Source organism: Corvus cornix, chromosome 11 (assembly GCF_000738735.6).
Source record: "Corvus cornix cornix isolate S_Up_H32 chromosome 11, ASM73873v5, whole genome shotgun sequence".
NCBI lineage: Eukaryota > Metazoa > Chordata > Aves > Passeriformes > Corvidae > Corvus > Corvus cornix.
This window is the reverse complement of record NC_046341.1, coordinates 20,872,729-20,899,831: the sequence shown is the minus strand read 5'-3', so window position 1 is coordinate 20,899,831 and position 27,103 is coordinate 20,872,729. Positions and strand designations below refer to the sequence as shown.

Sequence of the window (27,103 nt, the reverse complement as noted above, 5' to 3'; positions counted from 1 at the left end):
ACCCACCCCCTCAACCATGGAATTGTTTGTAAAGACATGAGCACACATCTTTGCTTTCAATTTTAATTCAGAAAACAAGACATCACAACTGATTAGCAAACAGCTGATTAATAAAAACAGCTTTGCTGGACACTGTAGTCTGGCTTGGAAATCTTTTATTATGTATATTTAATGCTTTAAAGTACTAATGTGTTGCAAAACTAATACACCAGTACAAATTTAGCAATTATGTATGTGTGCCAAACTACATTGAATCTACTTCAACCAGTACAGCACTTAAAAACAACCTGGTAGGTATAAAATACTTCACTGAGTAACTTCCTCTTCTGGAACAACTTCCAAAAGCATCTGGAGGTGCATAGTGATGGGCTCTGAGGAAAAGATTTATTGTGAGAGGCTTTATCAGAGAGAACAATATTTCAATTCAAACTATTTTTCTAAGTAAGAAAATTATCCTTCTGCATAGTTGTTTGTCTTACCTGTATTCCTATTTCAAAATGAAAAATAAAGGATGGGGAATAAACAGTCTTAATATCCAAACTACAGCATTCCACATTTCCAAACTTACATCAGAGTACAATACTTCCAATTACGTAATTTAAATTATAATTCATTACAATTATTTAATTATAATTAATTCTATTAATACATTAAAATTAATAGGCCCAGGGGACAAGAGAGACAGATGATGGATTTTTTGAATGCTGTAGAACTACTAATCCTGTTGTATTCAGCCAGTTCCAATTAGCCTCTTAGAAATACCTGTGTATCCTGTTTTACCTGAGAATATCAGAGTTTCTCTAGCGACTATGCAATCAGTTAATAAATGGTCATGCTGGGTTCTTGCAGCTTTCACTATAATCAGCACTGGGATTATTTTTTTATCTTAATGCTGTTAACATTTTCTTTAGTAAGTATTGTAAAATTAATAATCAGAGTTAAGAGCCCAGTGTTTGGTGGCATAAGAAGTTATGTCTGCTAATCTTTAGTTAATCGCTAAAGCAATGTTTTGAAATACAGATAACTGAAAAACTAACTTTACGGACTAATTAGTTCCGTGAACTTTAAAAGTCGGTTTCTTTGTGCTACTACAGTGATGTGTTGTTTTTTGTGAATTAAGTTTAATTTTTCCTCAAGTCAGACATTACTTCTTTTCAACAGGAAGAAGTAAAATACAGTCTTCAGTAAAGCCCACTACATGCTAGGGAAATTGTTTCCCCCCACATCCTGCTCATGTGCTTTAGAAGGGATGGACCAGATAGTGAGCTTTATTATAGTAATTAATCTCAAGTTTAGTAAATGTTCTGTTGAGTTTGGAGCTGGCTACCTGATGTATACTTACTTGATATTTTCTGGGGCCAGTTGAATTTGAAATGAACAAAAAGTACATAAACTATAAGTCCACTAAGTATAAATAAAATACAGTACAAATAGGCCAGTTCAGGTGCACTGATGATTGGTGCCAATACCAGTAAAATTGAGACCAGTGTCACTATGACAGGAATGATGATGGGTATCTGCAAGATACAAAGAATAAAATCACTTCTTCATTCTTTAGCTGTTCTTACAGAAGTTTCCTGTATGAAAGAATATTTTGATCATCTTATGCATTTTTTAATTTTAAAATTTCTGGAATCAGACGGGACAACTGAAGGAGTAGCAGAAGTATGGATAGGGAAAACTCTTCTGCTAAATTATTCACTAAGATCTCTTTGTCTGCATTTCAAATTGCAGTGTACAAGTTTGCAGTTTAATAAATGTGGGACCTGACTTATGTGCAATGACCTGGGGTCTTATTTTGGATATTCTTTCAGCGGTAGTCTGCTGACTGCAATTACACATCTCTGAAAATTTGGCTTGTGCCCTGTGGTCTATACAAGTGAAAATCAACATCTTTTCCCACTCCTTATGAGCTTCGTCCTAGTGCAGAACTACTATTAAATAGCTAGATTTCAGGTAGGGGGAGTAAAAAACGAGGATAATGCGCAAGGGTCCCGGTTAAATATCCAGATACTTAGGGTGAATCCATGCTACAGCATCTATGGAATGGAGGAAAAGCCATACAGAACTTACCCTGATAGGTCTCCTGAGTTCCTTCCTTGTAAACCTCATAACAATTAGTCCAAGTACAGTTAAACCATAAAATATCCAGACTGCAAAACTGAAGTAATTTATGAGTGTGTCAATGTCACCAGGAATAATATAAATAATAGCAATGGCACCCTAAAAATGAAAACAAAAATTAGTATAGTCTATTATAGAAGAAGGCTGAATTTTACTTATTTCCCAATACTGTTGCATGCTTAGTGTTCCAGAGAATGAACTGTGAATGTTTTTGCCTAAACATTTGGGTGTAAATGTATTGCAGCACCTTTAAAGATTGTGACTACATCCTGCCAACATGTGGTTATTTTTGTATGTAATCTTAATTCCATTTTAAGTCAAAATGCTTATAATTTTTATGCATAAATCTGTTTCATTGTTAATTTTATATCTGGAAGATACAAAATGTATTTTTAGGTTTTTAATGTTACTGGGATTGAATAGATCTTGTTTTTCCTTGAAGATAAATGGGTAAAATAAAAATAACAAGATGTTCTAGATTTATTCTTAAATGTATTTACTGACTGGATTTTTTTTAGTGAGATGTAAATTTCGTATGTGGAGGAAACAGGGCAGTGATAGCTTGCTTGCAAGCATCCTGTGGAAGGATTCTGTAATACTAACCATTCATTTAAGTTTTTGATTTCATGCCATTGATCCTTAACCATTTTGATTTTTAAAATCCAGTTCTGGAATGAGTATGTTCAATTTACAGAAGTTGGGGGTTTTATGTAGTCTTTTTTCCAAAATGTATTTAGCAATTTTCTTGTCTAGATAGTTAAAGATATGTGTCAAGACTGCTTGTAAGAAACTGTGAAAGTATGTATTACTGGAGAATTTTTGTTGATAATTTTTCTGTACTTGGAATATATACTTACATAAAATATGATAGCAGGTGCTGGTGTTAAGTGCTTAACACTAATGTAAGATAGTACCTTTAGCATGTGCCCTTCACGACCTGCAACATAAACAAGTCTGACAAAACAAAAACAAGGCAATGTAGTTAGTGTGGCACCTAGACTTTAAGTGGCACTACTAAAAATAGACATCTGACTAATTTAATCAGTATTTTCTTTGATATGCATTGGGATTTAAAGAGTATTGTAGCAGTTTAAAATAAGGGAAATAACCAGTATTAAAGCAGTGAGCTAAAACAAATTCTGAACCAGTATTAAAATAGTACACTTGAAATTAATTTCAGAATCATTATTTTGCACATATAGTTGAAAATTATTTTGGGAAATGTTACCTACTGTGTCCCTTTTAATTAAATATTTCCTTTTTCATGTGCTTCATAGCAAAAACCTATATTGACAACCTTTTCTCTAAAAATGGCCTTTACATCCGCATTGTTTTCAGGTGGTTTTGAAATTTTAAAATACTTTAAATAGTAAATGGAAGCGCTGAACAACTAATAGAAAGGAATAGCTTCTCAGTTACCTTTGCTGGTGTAGTCATGTTTTTACTGGTAACTTTTAACTGTTTAATTCTCATCTTTAAAACTGATGATTGATGAAAAAACCCTTTTGTGCTATAGTGCTATACCTGCATAGAATTGAGAAGAGACCATGTTTTCTAATTTTTCAAACCTGAATAGCCACTGTTTATTTTTGAAAATTAATCAATAAGGCTAGATTTACAGGCAATTCTAAATTACATTTTTTATAATGTGGATCAGAAGAATGTCTTTATGTCTGTAGATACATGCATATAAATTTTTCCATCCTTCAAAAACTTTCATTTGAAGATATTTAGAATGGGAACTTACCTGCCTGCAGTAAAACAGGTGCCATTGGCAGATCCAAGTGTAGAAAATACCACAAAGAGAGGAACTATCCAAGAGGCTGGATAAAGGACTCTATCTCCAAATGTCTGGGATATGGGATTAAAATTAATAATTTTGGCATTTTAACTACCATTTAGTATATTCAGTAATGTTAGAGCCTCTTTGTAGGTAAAGTAAATGGGTATCTGAGCTATGTTACCAACAAAAACATGTTATATATTTTGTGTTCTTAAACAAGATTTAACTTGATACATTCTTTGCTGTAACTCCTGGTGCAGACAAGCTGCTGAAATGCACAGAAGATCTAAATTTTAAAAGCTTTTATTTAAAAAAAATTTAAGCATTTCAACATGTGTACTTCTTCACTTTGCTACCCTATATACTGTTTGTTTTCCCCGAAGACAAACATTAAAAAAATTGTTGCATGACCTCAACAGTTTTTTCAGAGACATGGAAAATTTACTGAGCAGAACTGAAGGGACAGATGTGTTTTTTAAGGTTTCAGAAACTTACATAGTTTCTAATTCTACCTGTAAGAGTATATCTTGCAAAAATGTAAAAATTTTATCTTTCAAATTTGTTAAGAAAAAAACCCAAAAAGAATAAGGAGGAAGTGAATGATGGACCATTTGCTGTTATCTCCAGAACAACAAACTTTGATCTACTGTCATTTGGCATGTGCTTCTTTCTCAGAAATACTGAAAATGGCAAAGCAACTGTCAAATTTTATTTCTCTTTCCATCTTTTTGATGCCTATGGAAAGCAGTCACCCTCTGAGCTGCAATGTTTACAAAACATTTGCTGAAGACTGTTCTACTTTTGCTTCCTTCTTTTATTCCTATTGGGATATTATAGAACTACTCTTTAAATTAACCATTACTGAAATTTTATATTAAGAAATGATAGTATATAATGGGGGGAAAGGTGGCACTAACATCTTACACTAAAATTAATTTTATCTTAAAAAAAATTAATGGAACTGAATGACTTACATGACTTCAATGCACACAGCCTTCTTCAGATGTTCTATTACAAAATTAAGTAGCTTACCACAGCAACTGCCTGGGACTGCAGGAGTTCTGTTGAAGTCATTACGGTGAAATAGGAAATGTTTATCAGAACATAACAAACCGTAACCAAGGGGATTCCAATAATTATAGACAGTGGTAGATTTCTAAAGAATGGAAAAGTAAGATCCCATCAGCATTGCTGTATCACTGGTACAGTTGTCATAGTAAACTGTGGATTCTTTCTTTTCCTGATATGTTCTTTAGGTGTATTTACTTTTTTTTTTTACTGTAGAACTAAGGAAATCAGGATTATAAAAAGAAAACTATAAATTATGCAAAGATACAAAGCCTGTAATACAGGCTAATTAGCTTTGTCTGTTAGTGCTCAAACCTTGAATAACTAGTGCTTTTAAAAAACAAACCAAAATATATGCTTGCTTGTAGAAAAATATTTAGTGTTTGATTTTTGCCAGTAAAAACACTGCTTTCCTACATAGTTTTACCTGTAAGGATTTTTAAGTTCTTCTGTGATGTAATTGAGTTGATTCCTGAAAGGAAAAACATTCATAGAGTATTTTAGCAGTCAGGTGTTTAAATATGACTATACTATAAGGTGAGGTGTTATTTCTTGTGTTATTGTTTTTAATCTTTTCAGTTTAAAAAAAATTTTAAAAAAAAGTACAATCAAACTTTTAAGTGGGAAAACTGCAGGACAAAACCTGTGTGAGCTTCTTATCCAAAAGTCAGCCTCTTGATTCACCATCTCTTTCTGCGTTATCTCTATTATCTCTGAGACTCTGAAATCTTGGATAAAATATCCCAGAGTAATCAAACAAAAATTTGGTAGACACTAAGATTTACAAGATTGCCTTTCAACTTCAAGCTTTGCAGTATTTGAGTTTTTTCATATAAAAGCAAAAGTGTGCTGAGGGCAAGGAGTGAAGCAAGTCTGCTGGTGTTTCACAGTGGTTCTGGAAGTCATACTAGCATGAAAACCTTTCTAAGGATTATACCTATCTGAATTATAATTTCCAAATACTCATTTTTGCTAGAGCATGTAGACAAATTGAAACAAGGTTTTTATATTCATCTGCTCTGAAAATGGGAAGAGTTAGTATTTACGGTTCAAAAGGCAAATTTTCAAATGTTAGTGCCTGATGGTTACATACACAAGTAATTATTTAGGAATTAGCTTCTTTGCCCTTTTAAAAAGTCCATATGAGTGCCTGAATTAAGAGACTTACATGCCTGAGTTGAGACACTCAAGCTTGGAAATAGAACCTAAAAAAAATCTATTTAAAAATAAATTCAGTTTCAGAAGCTTTTAAGTACAGACCTATATGCAGATTTTTGCAGTTTGTACATTTAAGAATATCAGTGGATTTGTGCCAACAGAACACTATGCCAACTGACATTCCCTAAGAAAAAATCTGCAGGTTGAACATCATAATTTCTGATATAATGTTCTTTTTTATGTTCTCCTGTACTAATCAAACACCACTACATATTTTGCAAGAAATGGAATTTGATGGGGTAACCTGCAGGGAAAGCTATTTTGCCTAACCCACGGGAATTAAACTGTGTTATATCCTCCTCATCACTTCAGTTTCTAAGCACCTTCAGCAGCAAAGCAGTAGTAGTAGTAGTCCTTTGGGGGTCTAATATAATTTCTTTCCCTAGTAAACAGCAACTAAAAGAAGGTGGAGTTTTGGGGGGTTTTTAACCAAACGAGTGTTCTTTTTCCAGTACTCATCAAGACATTCTTAATAACAAGTCAGTTGTTAACTTTTTCAGAGAGTTCCACAGGGAGAGAGTAAACCAGTTAAAGGCTGTTAAAGTGTAACTGTTAAGGCTAATAAAGATTCCTTACCATCCATCATACGCCCAGAGTCCATTATAAAACGCCAGACTGATAGAGCTAACAGAAATTTTACTGTCCTTGAAAGAATCTTTGAAGTTTTCAGTTTTTCCTGCAAATAAGAGGAAGATTACTGATCAGTGTTAAAACTAATTCTTGTAATCCCCACCAGATGAAAAAACATTCCAACATATGTCTCATGTTTTGAAACTTTTCACTTTAATTAATACCCTTTTGTATTAATTGATTGGTAGTGTTGCATTTCCCACCCATCCCCGTTCTCTAAAAGAAAATACCATAGTTTCCAAAAGATGCAAAACTAAAACTCTGAATGAAGAGATTCAGGGCTGTGCCTTATTACTGTGTCACTTCTGTCAGTGGGGAACTTTTTAATGATCATAGCAAAAGCTAAAAGAATTTTTTCAAATAATGTATATTTTATTACCTTTTGCAAGGAGAACAATTCCACTTACAATAATGATTGTGACAATGATCATTTTAGCAGCTGTGAGAAAATTCTGGAGGTAGCTTCCCAGCTTCACACTCAGTGAATTCACAATTGTAATTACCACTAAAAGAAATCAAATTATAAATATTTGCATTGTTTGTCAGAATTTAAAGAAAAGGTGCCCCTCCCCTTATTTACTGTACTGCTTTTCCCTCACACTTTTTGTCTATATTATATACAGTTTTTAATTACTGTGTTTGGATAACTTTTAAAATAGTGAGGAAAAACATACTTATGAATTAGATTTTGATAATACCTTTTACAAAAAATATTTTGAAGTTGCACAGCATTCTGATAAATAAAAAAAATAGTATTTCCACACTTATTTTTTCTTCCTTTTCTGCTAGAGATAAGAATTATACAGCTGCATCTATCTTAATGAAGAATTAAAAACCCCTTGGATAGGAACAAACCATTTTTAAACCTATCCTTTTTATGTTGTTGAATTAGTTATTGTGGGAAGGACTTACTGGACTGTGTCTTAAAGATTTCTGGTGTCTTTGTGAAGATGAACCTAAGGAAGTTTCAGGGTACGGAAATGCACTTACTGATGGGGCCAGACACAAGTCACTATGCAGTTTTGGATCTGGTCTGTCTTAAAAAGTGTGAGTCTTACCAATAGCAGCTGCTGCAAGACACTTGATGACAACTTGGGGTGGATCACAACCTGGATAAAAAGGGGCTGATGCATATTCTGCAAAGCTGAGACAAATGATTGCAAATGAACTGGGTTTTGTAACCAGTAAGCTTGTCCAAGAAAACAAAAATGCTGGAATTGGGCCAAATGCCTCCATAAGGTAAGGATATTCTCCCCCAGACTTTGTGATCATTGTACCAAGCTCAGCAAAACAAAGTGCACCTGAATAACAAGAAAAGCAGGTTCAGTTAATACACTTTTGAACCTGGGACTGCTTGAAGAGATGATCACTTTTTAATAGGTAGAAAAGTTAAGGAAATTTATATATACAGTGCATCATTACTCTCTTCAAGTTTCTGTATATTTTACTGTATATGCAAAGTAAAATTTTAATTACTTGTGAGCAATTGAAAAAAATACCCTGGAATTATTAAGATGCAGTCTAAAAATTACTACAATTGATGTTTCAGACTTCACCAAAACCAGTACAAACAAACATTGTGATTTCATTGGATTTCTGTTTAAGAAATGAACACTATAAGAAGTGTTTAAGTGGCTGACATACCTTTTGAAAACCTCAAAAAACAGACTTTCTGCACAATTTTGAAATAAAATGGCTGCTAAGTACAACATTAAAGTACAGTGATACTTCCTGTTCTATTGCTGTATGTGGCATCTTGAATTAAAGGTTTTCTGTATGCTGTCTGCCTTGATACAATGCTCAAAAATTTATTTGTTTTATTTCTTGAAATATTTTGAGGTGCTTAGTGCTAAATTTTCAGATAACAGAGTTAGAATCATGGAAGTAGAAAGCTAGCAGAAAGTACCTAGCTCACTACCAGTAAATTTCACATATTGCCAGTTATTTAAGTAGAAGAGTATTCTCTTTATTACAGTCAGTGGATGAAGCAGGCAAAACTAAAACTTTGTTTCAAAATAAATTGAGAGTGTGATTTACAATTTTAAAAACTTAATTTGTCTTCTATAAACACCCCGTTTTAAATTTATGGTGGAGTACTGCTATGCATATATACAGCAGGATTTAGTTGATTTTGGTCTAGGTGCTATTAGCTAATTTGTGAAATGACAGTAGTATGCAGAAACAGCAGATACAAAGATTTAAGGCAAAGATTCAGATTCTTTGTTGACTGTTTTACCTAATGTTGCCAGAACTCCACAGGCTGCCCAGATGGTTAAACAAGGACCCACAGCTTCAACATTGGCAAGCACTGATTTTGGAGAAACGAAGATACCTGAACCAATAATTGTACCAACAATCATACAGATTCCACTAACGAGGCCCACCTTGAAATAAAATGAGATGTATTTGTAAGCAATTTCTAGTAATTCAGCAATTACTTCTCAGTATCATAGAACTATAGTAGTTGTCATTACTGATTTATTTTTATTGGCTTTCAATATATCGTTCTATAAAGAAATATATTAAACAATTTTGCAAGGTTTCACTCTTCTTTCCAAGATCGATGTGTACCCTGTGGTGTACTCCTGCTGTTTTCAAAAGTACATCTATTTGTGTTCTGCCTGCCTGTGTATTTCCTTTATTAAACTGTCTTTTGGATTGGGTCTCAAATATAACCTTGGATGGGTGAATTTGCCCTTTCCTCTCTGATTAAGCAATGACATTCTGTTACAAGCAGTTGGTGAATTCTGAATTTTCTAGAATTGTCTTTCATGGATGGAGTCTGCTTTTGTTTTGTTTTTTTCTTTTTGAGCAGCTGTTTTCCTCTCCTTGCTTTAAATATTTGTGCACAGGAATTGTGTTGATACTGCTAGGTGGTGATAAGATCATGTTCTCCTAAATTTGTAGTGACCTACAAGTGGCACAGGCAACTTAATATTTTCTGATAGTTATGGCTACTCTAATGACATCAGTATTTTTCCAGTCTTGCCATCAAACTACATCAAAACCACCTAGAGAATCTTTTTCCAGGTAACTTAAATTAATTTTAAGAGAAATGCCACTCCCATCCTGAGAGGAAGTGATACAACTGTTTTCTAAAGCATCTGTAATTTTCTGGAGGAGACAGATTTTCACTTGTCTTCAAGCACCAGTGCCTTTTTCCTGGCTGTAAACACTAACAAATTTTCATAAACAATGAGCTGGACAACCCACTACAACTTCTGAAAAGTCCATGTGGAAAAAAAAGTAAAGTTTATGAAATGCCTCAGTTATTGACTTAGAATAAGTCTTTGAATTCTTTTTATATCGGATAACTTAAATGACATATTCCTAGGGTTTTATTCTGTTTATATCAGAACTATTTAACTATAGTAATCAGCAGTTTCTAAAAATTTAAACCAACCACATTGTTGAGATATTAGCATATTTCTGCTAAATTGGGACACAGTAGTGGTTTTTGTAGGCTGATGCATATGCACAAATGCCCCCTTCTGCCTCCCTCTGCCAACCCCTCACACGTGGATCAAAGGGGAAAAGAAAAAGGTTTGCCTGCTTTTGTAGGTTCATCGTTTGGGGTTCATGACTCTGAATGGATTGTCTGTCCTCTCTTCCTTTGTGCTCTCCTTTTCTTTTCTTCAAGCTTTCTTCACCCATTTGTTTTTCTTGTTGAAATTTCTAAGGAAATAAAAACAAAATCTCACTCTAGCATAATAATGTTGCTTGACTTTTGCTGATGATGTGGGTCCAAAATAGTGTAGGTAAATATTACCAGGAAACAAACACATGCACACACTCGCTCAAAGGCAAAGGACTTCCATCGAACTGCCTACTCAGAGAAGAAATCGAAGAGGAGAAGTTATGTCAACTTCTGATGTCTGACCTGCTGTGGATTTTCCTCATACCCACCCGGCAAGTGAATATCTGTGTCTTCTATAGCAGACTACATTCAGTTTCGAGGATGTCCTTACTGGAACGATCAAGCTTTTATAGCCGGTCCTTCCTCTGTATTCCTCCAAATGTCCAGACAGATTTTATCTTGCTCCCAAAAGCTAGTCTGTTTTCTTCTTATCTGGGAGACCTTCTTTCTGTTCTTCATTAAATTAGGCCCTGCCTCAGTTCCTTGGAGATGGAAGGATCTGATAAACAGAGTGTGGGCTACTGTAATTATCTAATTAGCAACTCTTTGCCTCAGGAGTCACCAGTCTTCTCTGTGTTGATTCAGGATGAATGTCTTCCACTCAACGTTTTGTCCTGTTTAGAAAAGGAATGTAAACAGTTTGTTTTTAAATTTTAATTTAGACTTACAATTTTTTTTTTGTGAGGATTTTGCTTGTTTCCCCTAGTATTGGCCTACAATACAGTCTGAGACAGTGAAGGAAATTGATCGGGTTAGGTCCTGAGTCTCTAAAGTGGATTCAGTCAGAATCTCTTCTCTCCTAAGACTCTACAACTATAATTCCTTGAATTTGAATGCTGAAGATCAGTATGCTTTTATACAGATGGTAACCCTGGAAGGCATCATGTCTAGGAAACTAAGTTGGGGTTTTTTGTAAATTAAGTAGTAACTGGCTACAAAAACTGCACCATTTTAAATTGACAGAACACCTATCTCAGTATTGTGGTCTTCAGAAACATTTGGGCTATAAAAACATCTTTTTGATGGTTTTTATCTTTTGAATTAAAGATTTTTTAAAGAATCATAACAAATCCAACTTTTAAGATTAAACCTATGATAGAAAACACATGAAGAATGCAGGGCTTGGGTCCCTGAACTTCATTATAGCTTTGTGCCCAGCATCTCTCTTTTAAAGTCATGTATTTAGACTGCTTCAACTATCACCTTTAGCAATTCTTGCTTTCACTTACCTTCTTTATTTATATTTGTTTGGTGTTAATCGAGTCCGGGAATTCTTGTCAAGTGTATTTCTCCTGTTATTTCCCAGCCAGTTACAAGCAAGGAATGTCCATGTCTGAAACCAGAATATGCAGGAGCAGCAGCTTAAGTACAGAGGTAATAATTAAACCCATTAAAAAAGGTAATCATTAAACCCATTCTCTGCCAAGAAGCTTTGAGTTAGGAACCACAGGTAAACTGATAGTCCAAGTAGTTTATCTTCAAAAACAAGTAAACCTGTCTTTGTTCCATTTGTGAGAATGTTTCTCCAGTGCCTAAGTAGTGTATTACATAGTGGGAGTGAACCATAATTTGGAGAGTCTATTTTGATGATTTTTATAGCAAGCAGTTGCTAATTAAGGAAATGCTTTGGAAAGATAACCTTGAAGTAATTGTCATATTATAAGTGCATTAAAACCATCTGTACAGATGCTATTTGAATCCTATAAAAATAGCTGATGTTTTTATCTTGAGAAGGTAGAGAAGCATGAGAAAAAATGTTTCCTTTGTTTTTCATTAACCTGAGGCAGCTGAGTGGGCAGCTTGTGTTCCCTTTGCTTGCAGTTACAAATATTTTCCATTTTTGTAAATATTTAAAAATCTTGCTTCAGTGAAAAATGCCATTCTCTATTTCTGTGCAGTTGTATATCCAGGGAAAAAAAAAGTATTATTATCCTGAATTCTGTAATAAGGCAACAGCTTTCATTTGAGCTAGTCATCCCTAAAACACTTGAAAAAAACCCCTTATTCATGTTAATCACTTAATTGTTTTTAGCAATGCAGTTGAACAACTCCTTTGCTGTATGATATTCAAACCCAAACCCCTCTAAATGCAGATGAGTTTTTCAATAAATATCTACTGTTAAAAGCTAAAAGATGTTCAGATACTGGTTCCTGATGTTAACATTTAACGTTTGTTGCCTTCTTGAGATAATGCCTCATAAACAGGCAGTACAGGGCTGGAAACAAGACCAAATTGCTTGGCCTGAGTATCAACAAAACTATCCTAAGCATGACTTGATAGTCGTTTTCCTCACTTTTTTTTTTTAACTTTTTAAGCATGCAGGATTGATCAACAGGAATTTCTTCTGTAATGATGATGTAAATCTGTGACTAAACATGGACTCTTAAGAATATGTGAAACACTTGTTTCACATGCCTCATTTGGGAGCAGGTATTATGTAATGTACTTCTGTGTTCCTTATACTGGTAATTTTGAAATGAAGATTTATAATCTTATCATTCCTATGTTGTTCATGAAATGCTACAGAGACTATTGAAATAGCTAATGTGAAAAGAAAAAAAGAATGGGAGGATCATATTATGGGGCTACCATTGTCCATTGAAATGAAGCAGGCACATCTTTCACATCATCTCTACCCTGCAACTTCCAAACCAACAAAAAAAAAAACCCTGAAAAAACATGTAATTTTGATGAAGATAATGGGGTATGTAACCTTTAATGTTCTGTTAAGTAAGGTTTTGCTTGGGAATTTTTCTTAGATTTAGTGTAGGTAGTCTTTGATTTTTTTGTGTAGATGTATGCCTCAGTTGTCTTATCTTTCTCCTTCAGATCTGTACTCCATTTTGTTTCTTCAGGTCCCATAAAAGCAACATTGAAAATATGTTGTTTGAGTTTTTGCCTAAGCAACCGGTTTCTTTAGTCAACCTGGAATGTCCATCTGGAGAATTCCCACCTGTTCAATAGATGTCTTAAGTCTCTGCAGTGATTTGACCTTAACTAGTCTGTGTTTCTTTATAAAAATAGAAAAGTATCTTCGTTTATTGTCTAGTTTTGTTTTAGGGGTTACTCTTCTTGGGATGTTGTAAACCTATTAAAAGATTTGCAATTTTACCAGCAGTCCTTCTTTTCCTCAGCCACTGAAGTTAAAAATAAACATTGATTTCAAGGATTCTAATAGTATTTCCTTCATAGACAAGAGAAATGACATTTTACAGCCCTGGGAAAAGAGTCCTTCCTTCTCAAATAGGTACACAGATGAAGAGATGAAGGAGTTCTAATTCCGAAGGACTACACAGGCAAACACTCCAGGGCTGGTCCTATTTAAACACAGTAGTTTGAACCTTTTCAAAGGTTTTCAAATTGTACCAATTAAATTGTAAAAAGTAACTTTCAGGAAACTTTCAGGAAATAGCAAGGGCACAGTGTAGAAATACACTTTATTATCATTAGTTACTAATAATAAAGGTTAATGTTTGTTAGGGTTGGTATTTATTGCTTGCAGTAATGCATGTTCTACTTTGACCAATACTAAAGCAAACCATAAGGATCATCCTAACTTGCAGCTTTTAATTGTAGCTTAGCAGTATCTCAGAGTGGATACTTTCCATTCTAACCTTCCTGCTTACAAGTTATTTAATTTTAATGAGAGGACCAGTGTGTTTCCTTGTATTTGGCCTTGTTTGAATCTGACCATTAATAGATGTGTTCTATGATGTGATCTCAGTAACGTCATCCTTAGAAGCATTTTTTTTCTGAGTAATTGCAGGTATGCTGCAAGTGGAATATAAGGAAAAGGTCTTATTTAATAGCTATGGTGATGCTGAGTTATGCTACGGATTGCAAGATCTTTGCATCTTGTGGAAGTCTAGAGGAAATATTAGGTGACTGTAGTTCTTAACAGAACTACTTAATAGACTATGGTTCTTAACAGAATATATGGGGTTTAAATACCCGTTTCCCTACATAGTTCTTGGTTACAGTGAAATTGGTTTTTTTTCTGTGACAAATATGGCTTTTGAAAAGATATTCAGGTTTGCTAAAGGTTTTGTACTATATCTACCTGAATAGTGCAGAGTCTTCAGTCTACAGAGAGATTTCTTTTGGTATAATGTATTTTTTAAGCGCAGCTGTTCAGAGACTCTTAACAAATTCCTAAAAGCTGGGTACGTTGTTCTATCCAAAAGGTCATAAAAAAATCAAGGAGTCTCTTCATAAGGATATTCTAAGGGAATTTTGATGGCCTCTGAAGAAAATTAGTTTGAGTATGTCACACTAGGTTTTTTTTTCAAAGACTGTGAAGTTTTTAACAGTGCATCAAAGTCTGATCAGAATCAATGATTTTTCTGATAAACAACCAGCTTCTCTTTTAAAAACAAGGCCTGATTTTCATCTCCTTTTTGAGTCCAAAACTCACATTGCATTCCACTGGCCTTTCACCAAGGAGGGATTACCAGGTAACATTGATTTTGGAAGACACATCTGTCTTGTGCCCATCTCTAGCTGAGGAAGAAAGCAGTGAATACTGAAGCACTCTACTGAGGTCATGATGTTCTGTGCTACTTTTGAAGTCTCATTTAATTTTACAAAAATACTTGAGGTATAAAACAACTCTAATTGCTACAATAGATATCCTTCTATATTTCATATCTGAAAGTGTGCTTATATAGGTATGTTGAAATAAATTTAGTACAGAAGGAAAACGTTCAGGACTAAAGAAAATCTGGAGAGCTCATTCCCTGACAAACCACATTTTTGAACATAAAGAAGCCTTCAAAGTGCATCTGCTTTTCCAGATTCAAGCTGATTGACACCATGGAGTTTTTACCATACTTATTTACACTAGATTTGGAGAGAAGGATGAGTGCTTAGAATTCTCCTAAATGGAAGAGCCATGCCTGGCCAAGGATTTGTAGTCCCGAGGGAAAAGCTCTTAGAACTCCTGATGCAATGTACCAGGAGAGTGGCATGAATTTTTCATAGTGAAAAAGTCCTAGTGGGTTCTCTCTTCTGAGCTGGTGAAAGGCAATCTGTTGGCCTGAAAAACAGCATCTTCCAGGCTTGAAAATAGAGGTAGGGGAAAAGAAAACAGCTGGGTTTAAATGACTTCTTAATGGTTGGGGGAAATTTTCTAGAAACTGGAAAAAATGATAAGGCAAGTATATGTCAATGCTCTGTCAGTTCACAGGACATTGGTACATACTTACCTTAATGTGACTGCTGAGCGTCAGACTCTTCCAGGTATTTATGCAACCAAAACACAGAATATGAGATGCTTTGTTTTGACAGTAGAGTAAGAAGTAATGCTACTATTTTAGCAGTAGTTGACAAACGCATTGGAACCACTGAGATTTACTCTGAACTCTCCTGTGGTTTTGGTTTTGGAAGGGTGATAGCAATGTTTGCTTTTTGAATACATAATTACATTACTTATTCCAAATTATGGCAACATTATGTTCAGTTATTATGGACAGAATATGCTCTGTAAATGCATCAATGAAACTTGAATGTGACTACAGTTCCACAAATCCTGAATTGTTTTCCCTTTTCTTGGTAGGAATGGAAGAATGTTTTAATGTTGTCTTGTGAAAGGAAGCTGAAACTACTTAATGGATTCGATTTACTGACCGGAAGATCTGGAAGATACTGTAACTGGAAGGCAGGTGCAATATAACGGAGTCAGGATGCTCTGCCAGCTGTGGTCAAGGGAAAAGAGCAAGTTGCTATTGTCAGGTGGGTAACAGAAAAAGAATAAATTGTCATGGGTAGAATTATTGTACTAGAATAAAAAGTCAATTTCTTAAGTCATCTAAATTTAGCATAATATCTATGAAACAAGGCAAAGCTATGATTTTAAAATTCTCATTGTTACACACCTTTTATGAAACATCATCTGGCAGTAGTGACCCAGTAAATCCTCCTATAAAGGCATTTTTTAGTCATCCTGGATTTTCTGAAAACTACACCAAGCATGGGAAAAAAATGAGAACAAGTGTGCCACCTTCATGAGACACAATAGTTAGCATCACCAAAAGCTTTTGTGGCTCCTCAGCTATCGTGTATAGAAGACATCCTGAAAACTTTTGAATTCAGGCTTGTGAACATCAAGCAGGATTCCAGAATGTGCTCTGGTATGTGATTTCTATGCAAATCATGCCAGCTGGAGGGGAGAGAGCAGAACTTTGTTTAGCTGATTGCTGCAGGAGGTACAAGCTCTAAGGGTTTACAATATCTATATAATGTCCACAGAGTACACTGGAGTTTAGGTAACAAGTTCTTCATGAATATGCATCACAGAAGTTCTGCAGCCTCTGCGAGTTTCAGCATTTTGAGTTTCTTACGGCAGTTGTATAGGTCAGATTGTGCTTTTGATGTTATTTTCTTCCATGAACTTGAACCCATTACTTAGTGTGGTTCAAAGGTTACTAAAAGTAATTTATTTCCATTCTTGATGTTAACAGAAAAATGAAGAACGATTACAATTTTTTTTTTCCTTACTTTTCCCACATGCTCTGGGTTTGTTTTTTTCAGTGAATTTTTCTCCCATGTGCTACCTGGAAGCAGGACAGTGCAGGGGGAGAGCGCTGCCTGAGAGACAAATGGGGCAGTTAGGAAACAAAAGATGTAGCTGGCTAACAGAACATTGCATTGAAATAGCCCTGGCTGGGGGCGGGCTGATACCGAGTGGAAAAAAGTAAGGGGGCTGCCCGAAGGCCTGGCTGGGTGTTGGCTGGTCCTGTTTCCGGGCCCTGGGGAGGAAGGAGCTGTTCGCCTGGTTCCGCCTGGCTGCCCGGAGCTCAGAGCCAGCGCGGGTGGTGCCGAAGCTCCGGCCGGACCCTCTGCCCGCGACGCGCTGCCGCGGCCACTCCTGTGTGTTGGACTCCGAGATCCCGGTCTGCTGCGGTTTCCGGCACTGCAAGTCTGCTTAATTTTTTGTCTCCTGTCCGGTTGGGGGGTCCAGAACCAACGTGTGGGGTGTCCCCGTACGGGCTACCTCTCTGCTCGGTAGGCCGGCAATCGCCGCCGGCTGCCACCCGTGACCGCCGCCACAGCGCCCCCTGCAGGCGCGGGGAACCATCGCACCCGCCCTGCCCAGCGGGAGCCGCCAGCGCCCCTGGCGGCCGCGAGCGGAGCTGCACCCAGGGGAGAGCGCCTCAGGAGTGGGCAAGCCTGGTTATTGGGTTTGCGGGGTTGGTTTGCTGTTGCTGCCGTTGTTTGTTTGTTTGTCCTGTTATTTATATATCTATGTATAGATGTGTGTGTATATATATATGTTAGTAGAGAACTCTTATTCCTTTTCTCATATCTTTGCCTGAAAGCCCCGTAATTTCGAAGTTACAATTATTTGGAGGGAAGGGAGTCATATTCCCCATTCCAGGAAGGTCCCCACCTTCCTCGGCAGAGACCTGTCTTTTAAAGCAAAACACCACACTAGTTTAAAATCTATAACCCAGAGGTTCCCTCCAAATATGACACTACAGTAAATGTTATCAGATTATTAGTTTGCTTATCCTTTAGAAGTATGTCAGTTTTTTATGTAATAGCAAGGAGTGGAGAAAATTAAACTGGTCAATATTAGACTAGGGAGTTTAAAAAACAGTAGTAGCAGAGGAAATCTGGTCACTAGTGGGAGTTCAACAGGGTCTCTTCAACATCTTCATAAACAATTTGGATGCAGGACTCAAAGTGATAGTAAGCAAGTTTATGATTGATACTAAATTGGGAAGAGCTCTTGACACCCTTGAAGGCAGACCCTGGCCAAATTAGAGGACGGAGCAATCACCAACTGTATGAAGTTTAACATGGGCAAACACTGTATTCTCCACCTGGGATGGGGCAAACCTGGATGTATGGACTGACTAGGGAATGAGAGGCTGGAAAGCAGCACCACATAAAGGGACCTGGGCGTTCTGGTCAATGGCAAGTGGAGTATGAATCAGCAGTGCCCTGGCAGCCAGGAGGGACATCCCTGTCCTGGGGGCATCAGGCCCAGCACTGCCAGCTGGGCAAGGGAGGGATTGTCCTGCTTTGCTCTGCATTGGGGCAGCCTCACCTTGAGTGCTGGGGGCACTTTGGTGTGCCACACCACAATATAAGATATAAAGCTATGAAAGAGTGTGCAAAGGAGGCTACGAAGATGTTGAAGGGTCTGGAGGGGAAGTTGTATGAGGAGTGGCTGAGGGCATTTGGTTTGTTCAGCCTGGAGAAGAGGAGACTGAGGGGAGACTTCACTGAGGTCTTCAACATCCTCATGAAGGGCAGTGGAGGGGCAGGTAGTGATCTCTGCTCTCTGTGACTAGTGATCTGGGAACTGCATGGCACTGTATCAAGGGATGTTTGGGTTGGGTATTAGGAAGAAAGTTCTTCCCCCAGAAGGTGGTCAGGCACTGGAACAGACTCCCCAGGGCAGTGCTCACTGCCCTAAGGCTGACAGAGCTCAAGGAGAATTTGGAAAATGCTCTCAGGTACAGGGTGGGATTGTTGGTGTGTGTGTGCAGGGCCAGGAATTGGACTCAATGATCCTTGTGGATTCCTTCCAACTCAGGATATTCTGTGATTCTGTAAGTCATCTTTCACTCTGTGAAGGAAAGATAAGATAACCAGATCCAAGTAGTTAATTGGGGTTCAGCTGCAGCTGTATCTAATGGTGTATGAGATAATACATTTAGATTTCTTAATTCTGTAAGAATTCACTATAGTAAAATACACTATATTGTTTACTCCTTATTCTCTCACCTTGTTTGATTTCATTATTTCTTTCTCAGCTGAAGCCAGGTGGGTGGAGCTGTCTGTACCATCAGTACCGACCAGCTGAATGGCTTTTTGCAAGAGATGGCAGAAGGGTTTTACTGAGTGTCAGTTGGCATTGGATCAATGTTAATGCAAAAGCAGCAGCCAGCAGATGCAGGTACAGTGTAACACAGTGAGTGCTTTTTAATCTAAGTGAAAGCACAACATCCCTTGCAGTCAAAAAAAGTCAAAGATTTGCAAAGGTGTTAAGATCACAGGAGATTAGCTACTATCTTGATATTGTAGCCCTTGACTGTTTTCACATGCATGTTCCTGCTCTCATTTTTTATAGCAGTACTCAGTCTAGATGATGTTCATATCTTCTAAGTGTATCCTGTTGTAATCAACCCAGCATTCTGGAAGCTGATGGCTTTCGTCTTAAAACTGTTTAATGATTTTTGACACTGTCATAAATCTTATTCAGTACCATCACATGGCACATATAGGACAACCTAGGGATCAGGCCTAGCCAGCATGGATTTAGGAAAGACAGGTCCTGCTTGACAAACCCTGTCTCCTTTTATGACCAGATGACCCACATATTAGATGAGGGAAAGGTTGTGGATGTGTCTACCAAGACTTCAAGCAAAGCCTTTGATACTGTGTCCCACTGCATTCTCCTGGAGGAGCTGGCAGCTCATGGCTTGGACAGGTGCGTCTTCACTTGGTTGCAAACTGGATGGACGGCTGGGCCAGTGGAGTGGTGCTGAATGGAGTTAAATCCAGTTGGCAGCTGGTCACTAGTGGGGTTCTCCAAGGCTCAGTATTGGGGCCAGTCCTGTGTAATATTGTCATAGGTGGAGTGGAAACTTCAGATGAAGTTTATTAGAGAAGCTCCCACTGAGTCACAAGGTGCAGAAAGGACCCTGTACTTTCTAAACTCCTCAGAGTGGAGCCCGGGGCCAGCTGGATCCAATCTTAGTCCCAAACTGTCAGTGACTTAAATCTAAGGAATTATAGACGTGTTATTGAACCTTTGTACAACTTTGTCCTGCAGAATTAAGGATGGCAAATTAGATATATTTATATAAAAAATAATTATTTATTATGATAAATTATTAGACAAAAGATCTTAATCAGAATTAATTACTGCACAGTATAGAAGTATAGTATAGCATAGGATAGGATAATGCCCTATAGCAAAGCAATTGTATTAAAGCAATTGTATCAAAACTAGCAAAAAACCTGTATTATTAAGTAAAGATTTATGTAACTGACCCATACAACAACTTGGGGCAAATGTTGTTCACTCAGTCTTGAGGAGTAATTTTGAGGGGTGTCTCCACCCAAAGGAGGAATCTCTATCCAAACTCCAAGAACGGATATGTTAGAAGAACCTGCCATTTGGAAGTGGAACTGGACTTTCATAGTTTAAAGTGATTGACTGCCAGTCATATGTCTCCAGGTAGCTTAGCAGCTTATCTGCCAAATCTTTGCCTCATCATCAGGATATTAATTTGGGATTGATGTGTAATGCTGGTTTTAGGTTAATTCAACACCAAAAGCAGCACATGAGCCCCTCTCAGTCCACCACTGATAGCCTTGTAAATAGGCATTGTCTAAGTTGCTTGACCACATTCCAGGGCAGAGCATCTTGCTCCAAGCATCCATCCTTTATCTGGATGTGAAGGTCCAGTATGCCTCAGTCATTTCAAAGGCACCACCAAGCTGGGTGGGAGTGCTGATCTGCTGGAGGGCAGAAAGGTCCTGTAGAGCGATCTGGAAAGGCTGGATAGATGGGCTGAGGTTCAACAAGGTGGAGTGCCAGGTCCTACGTTTGGGGCACAATCCCATGCAGTGTTACAGACTGGGGGAAGACTGGCTGGAATGCTGGTCAACAGTGGCTGAACCTGAGCCCAGGAATGCCCAGGCAGCCAAGGCAGACAATGGCACCTGGCTTGCTATCAAAAATAGTGTAGCTGGACCAGGGCAATGATTGTCTCTCTGTACTGGGCACTGGTGAGGCCACACCTCGAGTGCTGTGTCCAATTCTGGGCCCTTCACAGCAAGAGAGATATTTTGGTGCTGGAGCCTGTCCAGAGAAGGGCAGAACTGGGGAAGGGTCTAGAGAGTAAGCCCTGTGAGAAGCAGCTGAGGGAGCTGGGGGGCTCAGCCTGGAGAAAAGGAGGCTCGGGGGGACCTTCTGGCTCTGCACAAGTCCCTTACAGGAGGGGGCAGCCGGGGGGGTTGGGCTCTTCTCCCAGGGAACAGGGACAGGAGGAGAGGGAACAGCCTCAGGCTGGGCCGGGGAGGTTCAGGCTGGACATCAGGAGGAATTCCTTCACTGAAAGGACTGTCAGACATTGGGGGGGGCTGCCCAGGGAGATGGTGGAATCCCCATCCCTGGAGGTGCTGAAGGAACTGGACATGGCACTCAGTGCTCTGGTTTGGTTGACAAGGTACTGTTTGGTCAAAGGTTGGATCTTGGAGGTCTTTTCCAACCTTAATGATTCTGGGATTCTGTCCATATGGATCACAGCCTTTGTGAGGTCAACTTCTCTGAAAACTAAAGCTTCATATATGCAGTTTGAAAAAGTGCTGAATTCCTATTGCTTCTGAAAATGTTTGTAGTTTCAATTCATGTATCTTAAAGCAGGGTGACAGCAAGCCCTAGGAGTAGAATTCTGTTGTTCATGCACTGTACAGCTACATTGAAGCCATCAAATACAGTTTTCTCCTCATTTGGTATCTTATCACTCAAGGAGTTCAACATCATAAAAATACTTGTTTCCACATGCAGGTTTAGTTTGAATGGAGTTTCTATGATTGCTTTTAGTCAGCTTTTCTATTAAAAAAAATTTGCCGTAATGGTAAAAAAGCTGCATCTTTTTCCTAGCAACTGTGTGGAATACATATTTTCTTTGCTGAAGCTTTCTCTGGCAAGTGTGTTTTTTAAGTTGGTTTTTTGAAATACCTTCTGTAACCTGGATGTTTGGATGTGCTAACACAGAACTGTTTATTCTGGCTAATTACAATTAGCCAGTTCGTGCCTCTGCACTATCCCTAGTACATTGCTAAAATGCAGGATGAAAGAATTAATTTTCAATTACTTTTTTGTAGTGTGATTCCACATCCTTTTGACTGCATTATGTTAGATTATGTAGGTTAAGATTATTTTCCTACCAAAATTTGAGAAGTGCTTGGTTTTCTGCTTGGAATTGCAAGGTGATTAAAATTGTATGACCAGTGGGGAGGAGAACTAATAGGTATTAAATAGTGTTCAGAACACTTGCACGTGTATGTATACAAAATGCTTATCACAGTGAATGGTAAAAGGGAAAAATTCACAGATCCATCTTTGTATCGGAAGTGCTGACTTATTTTTCGCTTTTGATCTTTAGATCAAAATTAATCCTTAATTAAACATTAGATTGACTTAGATTGGACAAGTCCTATCCTAACTTGTCCACTTTGCTTCTAACTCTTGTAAGCACCTCTTTCCTGCCTTCCTGCTGAGTCCTGCAGCACAGCAAGAGTATGACAGTGAAGAGGAATTGCTGGGCACAAGGCAGCAGCATGTTTGAATTGGGATTTTAATACAGCTACAAAAGGCGAAGGTAAGGAAGGCAGTTGTGTCTAACAGCTTGTTGTGGTTTGACACTGCCCAAATGCCAGGCACCCATGACAGCCGCTCACTCGCCCTCCCCTGCTACAGCTGGGCAAAGGAGACAAAAAAAACCAAAATGAAGGGTTCATGAGTTAAGGACTAGGAGAAAACACTCCAAGGGCATAACAGGCTCAACTTAGAGGTACAAAGTGAGTTTATTACTAACAAAATAGAGGAGGATAATGAGAAGTAAAATAAGCCCTTGAAACACCTTTTCTTTCCCCAACCCCTCCCTCCTTCCCACCGACAGCGCAGGGGGACAGGGCATGGGGGTTTGGTCAGTTCATCACCCGAGTTCTTGCACTGCTCAGGGAGAGGAATCCTTCCCCTGCTGCACCGTGGGGTCCCTCCCACAGGAGACAATTCTCCGTGAACTTCTCCAGCGTGGGTCCACTCTCACGAGCACCAAAACTGCTGCAACATGAATCCCTCCCATGAGCACACAGTCCTCCCAAAACTGCTGCAGCATGGGTCACTCTTCCAGGGGGTGCAGTCCTCCAAGGACAGGCTGCACCAGCCTGGAAGCAGGGACCCTCTCTCTCCACCAGGTCTCCCACTGGATCACAGCCTCTTCCAGGCATCCACTCACTCCGGCGTGGGCACCTCCCCCATGGGCTGCGGGTGGATCTCTGCATTCCCTGTGGATCCCCAGGGGCTGCGGGTGGATCTCTGCATTCCCCTGTGGATCCCCATGGGCTGCGGGTGGATCTCTGCATCCCCCGTGGATCCCCAGGGGCTGTGGGTGGATCTCTGCATTCCCTGTGGATCCCCATGGGCTGCGGGTGGATCTCTGCATCCCCCGTGGATCCCCAGGGGCTGTGGGTGGATCTCTGCATTCCCCTGTGGATCCCCAGGGGCTGCGGGTGGATCTCTGCATTCCCCTGTGGATCCCCAGGGGCTGCGGGTGGATCTCTGCATTCCCCTGTGGATCCCCAGGGGCTGCGGGTGGATCTCTGCATCCCCCGTGGATCCCCAGGGGCTGTGGGTGGATCTCTGCATTCCCCTGTGGATCCCCAGGGGCTGTGAGTGGATCTCTGCATCCCCCGTGGATCCCCAGGAGCTGCTTCACCATGGTTATCACCACGGCCTGCAGAGGAATCTTGGCTCTGGGGCCTGGAGTACCGCCCTCCCCCTCCTTCTTCACTGACCTTGGTGTCTCCATGTTGTTTCCCTCACATGTTATCACCTCCTCCTCTTCTCTAGCTGGAATTAACAGTGCCCCTCTTTGTTTTGATTTTCTTCTGAAATCTGTTATCACAGAGGCGTTACCAACCTCTCTCAGTGGCCCAGCCTTGGCCAGTGCCATGTCCATCTTCAGAGCCGTTGGGGATTGGCTCTGCTGGACAAGGTGGAAGCTTCCAGCAGCTTCGCACAGAATCACCTCTGTGGCGCCCCTGCTACCAAAAACCTGCCTGTACAAAACCAAGAAGTGTAATACTGTCTTGCCTCATCACTTCTCACAAATCCTTGGTGGCTGTACTGAGGAACTGCTGATCACTCTATCCTTTATATAGTGTTTCACACTATGGTGAGATGCATCTTTGTCTTCAGACCTGTCTGCCTGATACCCCTTTATTTAAGCTATTTTTTCTGTTGCTCTGATAAAGTAAAATGAGTTTCAGAAATACTGTTCCTTGTGACATTTGGTTACCAAATAATGCTATTAAACTCTCCTTAACTGCACCTCCTAGAATTATCCTCAATATTTGATATTCTGAAGCTGAGAAGATTAACTGCCAAAATACACAAAATGTCTCTAACTGGATTGGTTTCTAGTGGTTACTCTTTTTTTCCTTCCAGTGCTAAAAGATTATTTTCTTCTTATTTTTAATTATTTCTTTAGTGCGGAAGTGATGGAGATACATTATTTAAGTTCTTCCTTCTATCTAGCTTTTGAGACATTGGATTTGGTTTGATTAGGTACTGGTATTGCCTGCTAAGCAATTAAGCTCCTAAAATTATCAGTTTTGTTTGTAATTTTAGCAGGACTTTTCTGTTGGTTTTTGTTTTTCCTTTATATTTAAACGTTGCGTGTTTTAATAAAACCATATTTTCTCGTTTTCAAAAGAATATTTATACATGTAATGCTATTCTTTTAATGTTTTTTCTAGTCCTAAAATCAATAGTCAGCAATAAGCATTATTTAGTGTACTTTCTGTACACAGAAATATATTAAAACCAAGCGGTTTAATGCAAGATGAAAAACATACAAAGCATAAGATTTATGTTTCTTCTGAAAGAGATTTACAGGAAAACCAATTCTTTCAGCTGTTAATAAAAGAGAGAATCAATTTCTTTCCTGTCAGAAGGAACTGGAGGGAAGCGCCTGTCTAATCATCAATTCTATTTGTGCAACACTTGGCACACTTGCAAATGTGTTTACTTTTGCTGATCTAAAACAATTCCAGTATTTTAATGTCCAAGTATCTCAAATGGGTGATATGTTCATATGTATTTAAAATATCCTATAACAAGATTATTTGTTATGCCACAAAAGTGTTCCTGAGCCACAAAAGGACTTTTTCATCCATGGGACATAGTTTTTTCTCAGTTTTTCCTGTGGAAATGTCTTGGTTTGAAAGACAGGTGTCTTCTAAGGAAGGTAGAAGCCTCCCTTGGAATGGCAGATGCAACCCCCTTCCCTCTAAGTTATTATGATTTTGAAATCAAGGGGCTTCTAGGCAAAGATGTGGGAAATAGGAATAACAGTTCTTTACTATTATATATATAACCAGTCAAACAAACAGCAATAACTCTGGCAGTAACAGCAAACAATCACAAACCCAGTGCCAGCCTTCTCGGCTGCCGGGCCCTTTCCCCTCGGGTGCAGTTCCGCTCGCAGCCGGCAGGGGCGCTGGCGGCTCCCGGTGAGCAGGGCAGGTGCGATGGTTCCCCCGCGGCTGCAGGGGGCGCTCCGGAGCGAGCTCGGGGAGCCCGCGGCACTGGTGCCCCGGGATCCCGGGAAGGGATGGAACAAAGGCTTCACAAACCCCTGGGCAGCCGATCCCGGTGTCCGGCCGGACCCTCGGGAGTGGCAGGCTGGAGCGGCAGGGACAAGCACAAATCCCGGATGGCAGATGAGGTGTATCCAAATGGAGAACCCCCCCGGAGGTCTGGGCAGGCAGGGCGAGCACGGCTACAGCACAGCGAAGGCTCGAAGCAGCAGCGGGGCAGGGCAGCCACAGCGTGGCTCGGAGTGGGGCAGGGAAGGTGGGCCGGGGATCCTGGGGTCTTTTCTCCACAGAAGGAAAAAAACCAGCTGACAAAAAACAGCTTCCCTCTCCGGAGTTCGGGGACCGAACTGCCCACACACCCAGGTGAAACAAAAGAGTAGCCAGGTGCACCCCACCCCCAGTGGGTAGCTCTTTGTTTTCGTTAAATACCCAGCAACTGTCCTCCTAGCAACAGTATGGGGGGAAAATTCCTTTAACAGAAAAAAACCTAGGAGAACTCCTAAAACCCCAACAGGAAACTGAATATGGAGAATCACCCATGGATTTGATTAAATGTTAGCTCATATAAAGTTTAACACCATATTTTAATGATAAGCAAATGACAAAGCAAGTGTAACATTTCTGAACGAAGTCTTAAGAGTGTCACTGTCAAGGTGCTGCCCTTTGAACCATGTATTAAAACTTACTCTAAAACAAGAGCTGTGAAAATGTGCAGCAGGTGTGGCATAACTACAATTCTAAGACATTGCCAGATCACTTCAGTGGAAGAACAGTTAGGCCAATATTGAGAGTTTTGAAAATATTGCTTCTGTTTCTGAGGAATTACCAATACAATAGTTTTTCCTTGTGAAACTGCTTATTTTTACAAACTCTTTTAAAACATACTCAAAAGGACAATTAAAACCAGATGAGAATATTGTAAATATTAAATCAGTTCTGAGATTGTATGTGCATATTCAGAGATGCTTATATTAAAAAATATGACATGAGAGGCTTCATTTTCTAAACCTGCCTTCAAAAACATAAAAAGCTGTGGGTATAGCCATGTTCGATGCTCTTCCAGGGTCTGCACACCTGCAGATTGAGGCTTGTGTGGAAACAAGAGGAGTGTGTATGTATGTATCTAACTTACCTCTTAATATTTAAGAGGTATTTCAGACCTGACATTTCAAATCAGGTTTTTTTTTTTTTGGTCAAATTCAAGGAAGAGAGGAGACAGGACTGGTTTAGCAATAGCCCAACCCCATGCCAATTTCACTTATTAATGAAGTTATTTAAGATTGTGTTTAAAAAT

General features: G+C 39.0%; 1 protein-coding gene across 1 annotated transcript; it reads right to left on the bottom strand.

The window, feature by feature from the left end:
• Positions 1–295: 295 nt before the first annotated feature.
• SLC7A9 (solute carrier family 7 member 9) lies at positions 296–11,783 on the bottom strand. Its single transcript, XM_010396455.4, has 14 exons — positions 11,690–11,783; positions 10,730–11,074; positions 10,373–10,498; positions 9,060–9,207; positions 7,882–8,124; positions 7,203–7,328; positions 6,770–6,869; positions 5,403–5,447; positions 4,940–5,063; positions 3,872–3,975; positions 2,982–3,078; positions 2,074–2,223; positions 1,343–1,517; positions 296–371 (listed from the first exon to the last, which is right to left on the bottom strand). The coding sequence occupies exons 3-14, from the start codon at positions 10,475–10,477 to the stop codon at positions 307–309; spliced, it is 1,482 nt and encodes a 493-aa protein (XP_010394757.2). The 5' UTR covers positions 10,478–10,498; positions 10,730–11,074; positions 11,690–11,783; the 3' UTR covers positions 296–306.
• Positions 11,784–27,103: the final 15,320 nt, after the last annotated feature.

Coding starts and splice junctions, on each gene's coding strand:
- SLC7A9 (XM_010396455.4), bottom strand. CDS start 10,477: ATGGGTGAAGAAAGCTTGAAGAAAAGAAAAGGAGAGCACAAAGGAAGA. Junction 5,064..5,402: donor GAACTTAAAAATCCTTACAG/GTAAAACTATGT, acceptor TCCATTCTTTAG/AAATCTACCACTGTCTATAA. Junction 372..1,342: donor CTGGCCCCAGAAAATATCAA/GTAAGTATACAT, acceptor TCTTTTCCTCAG/AGCCCATCACTATGCACCTC.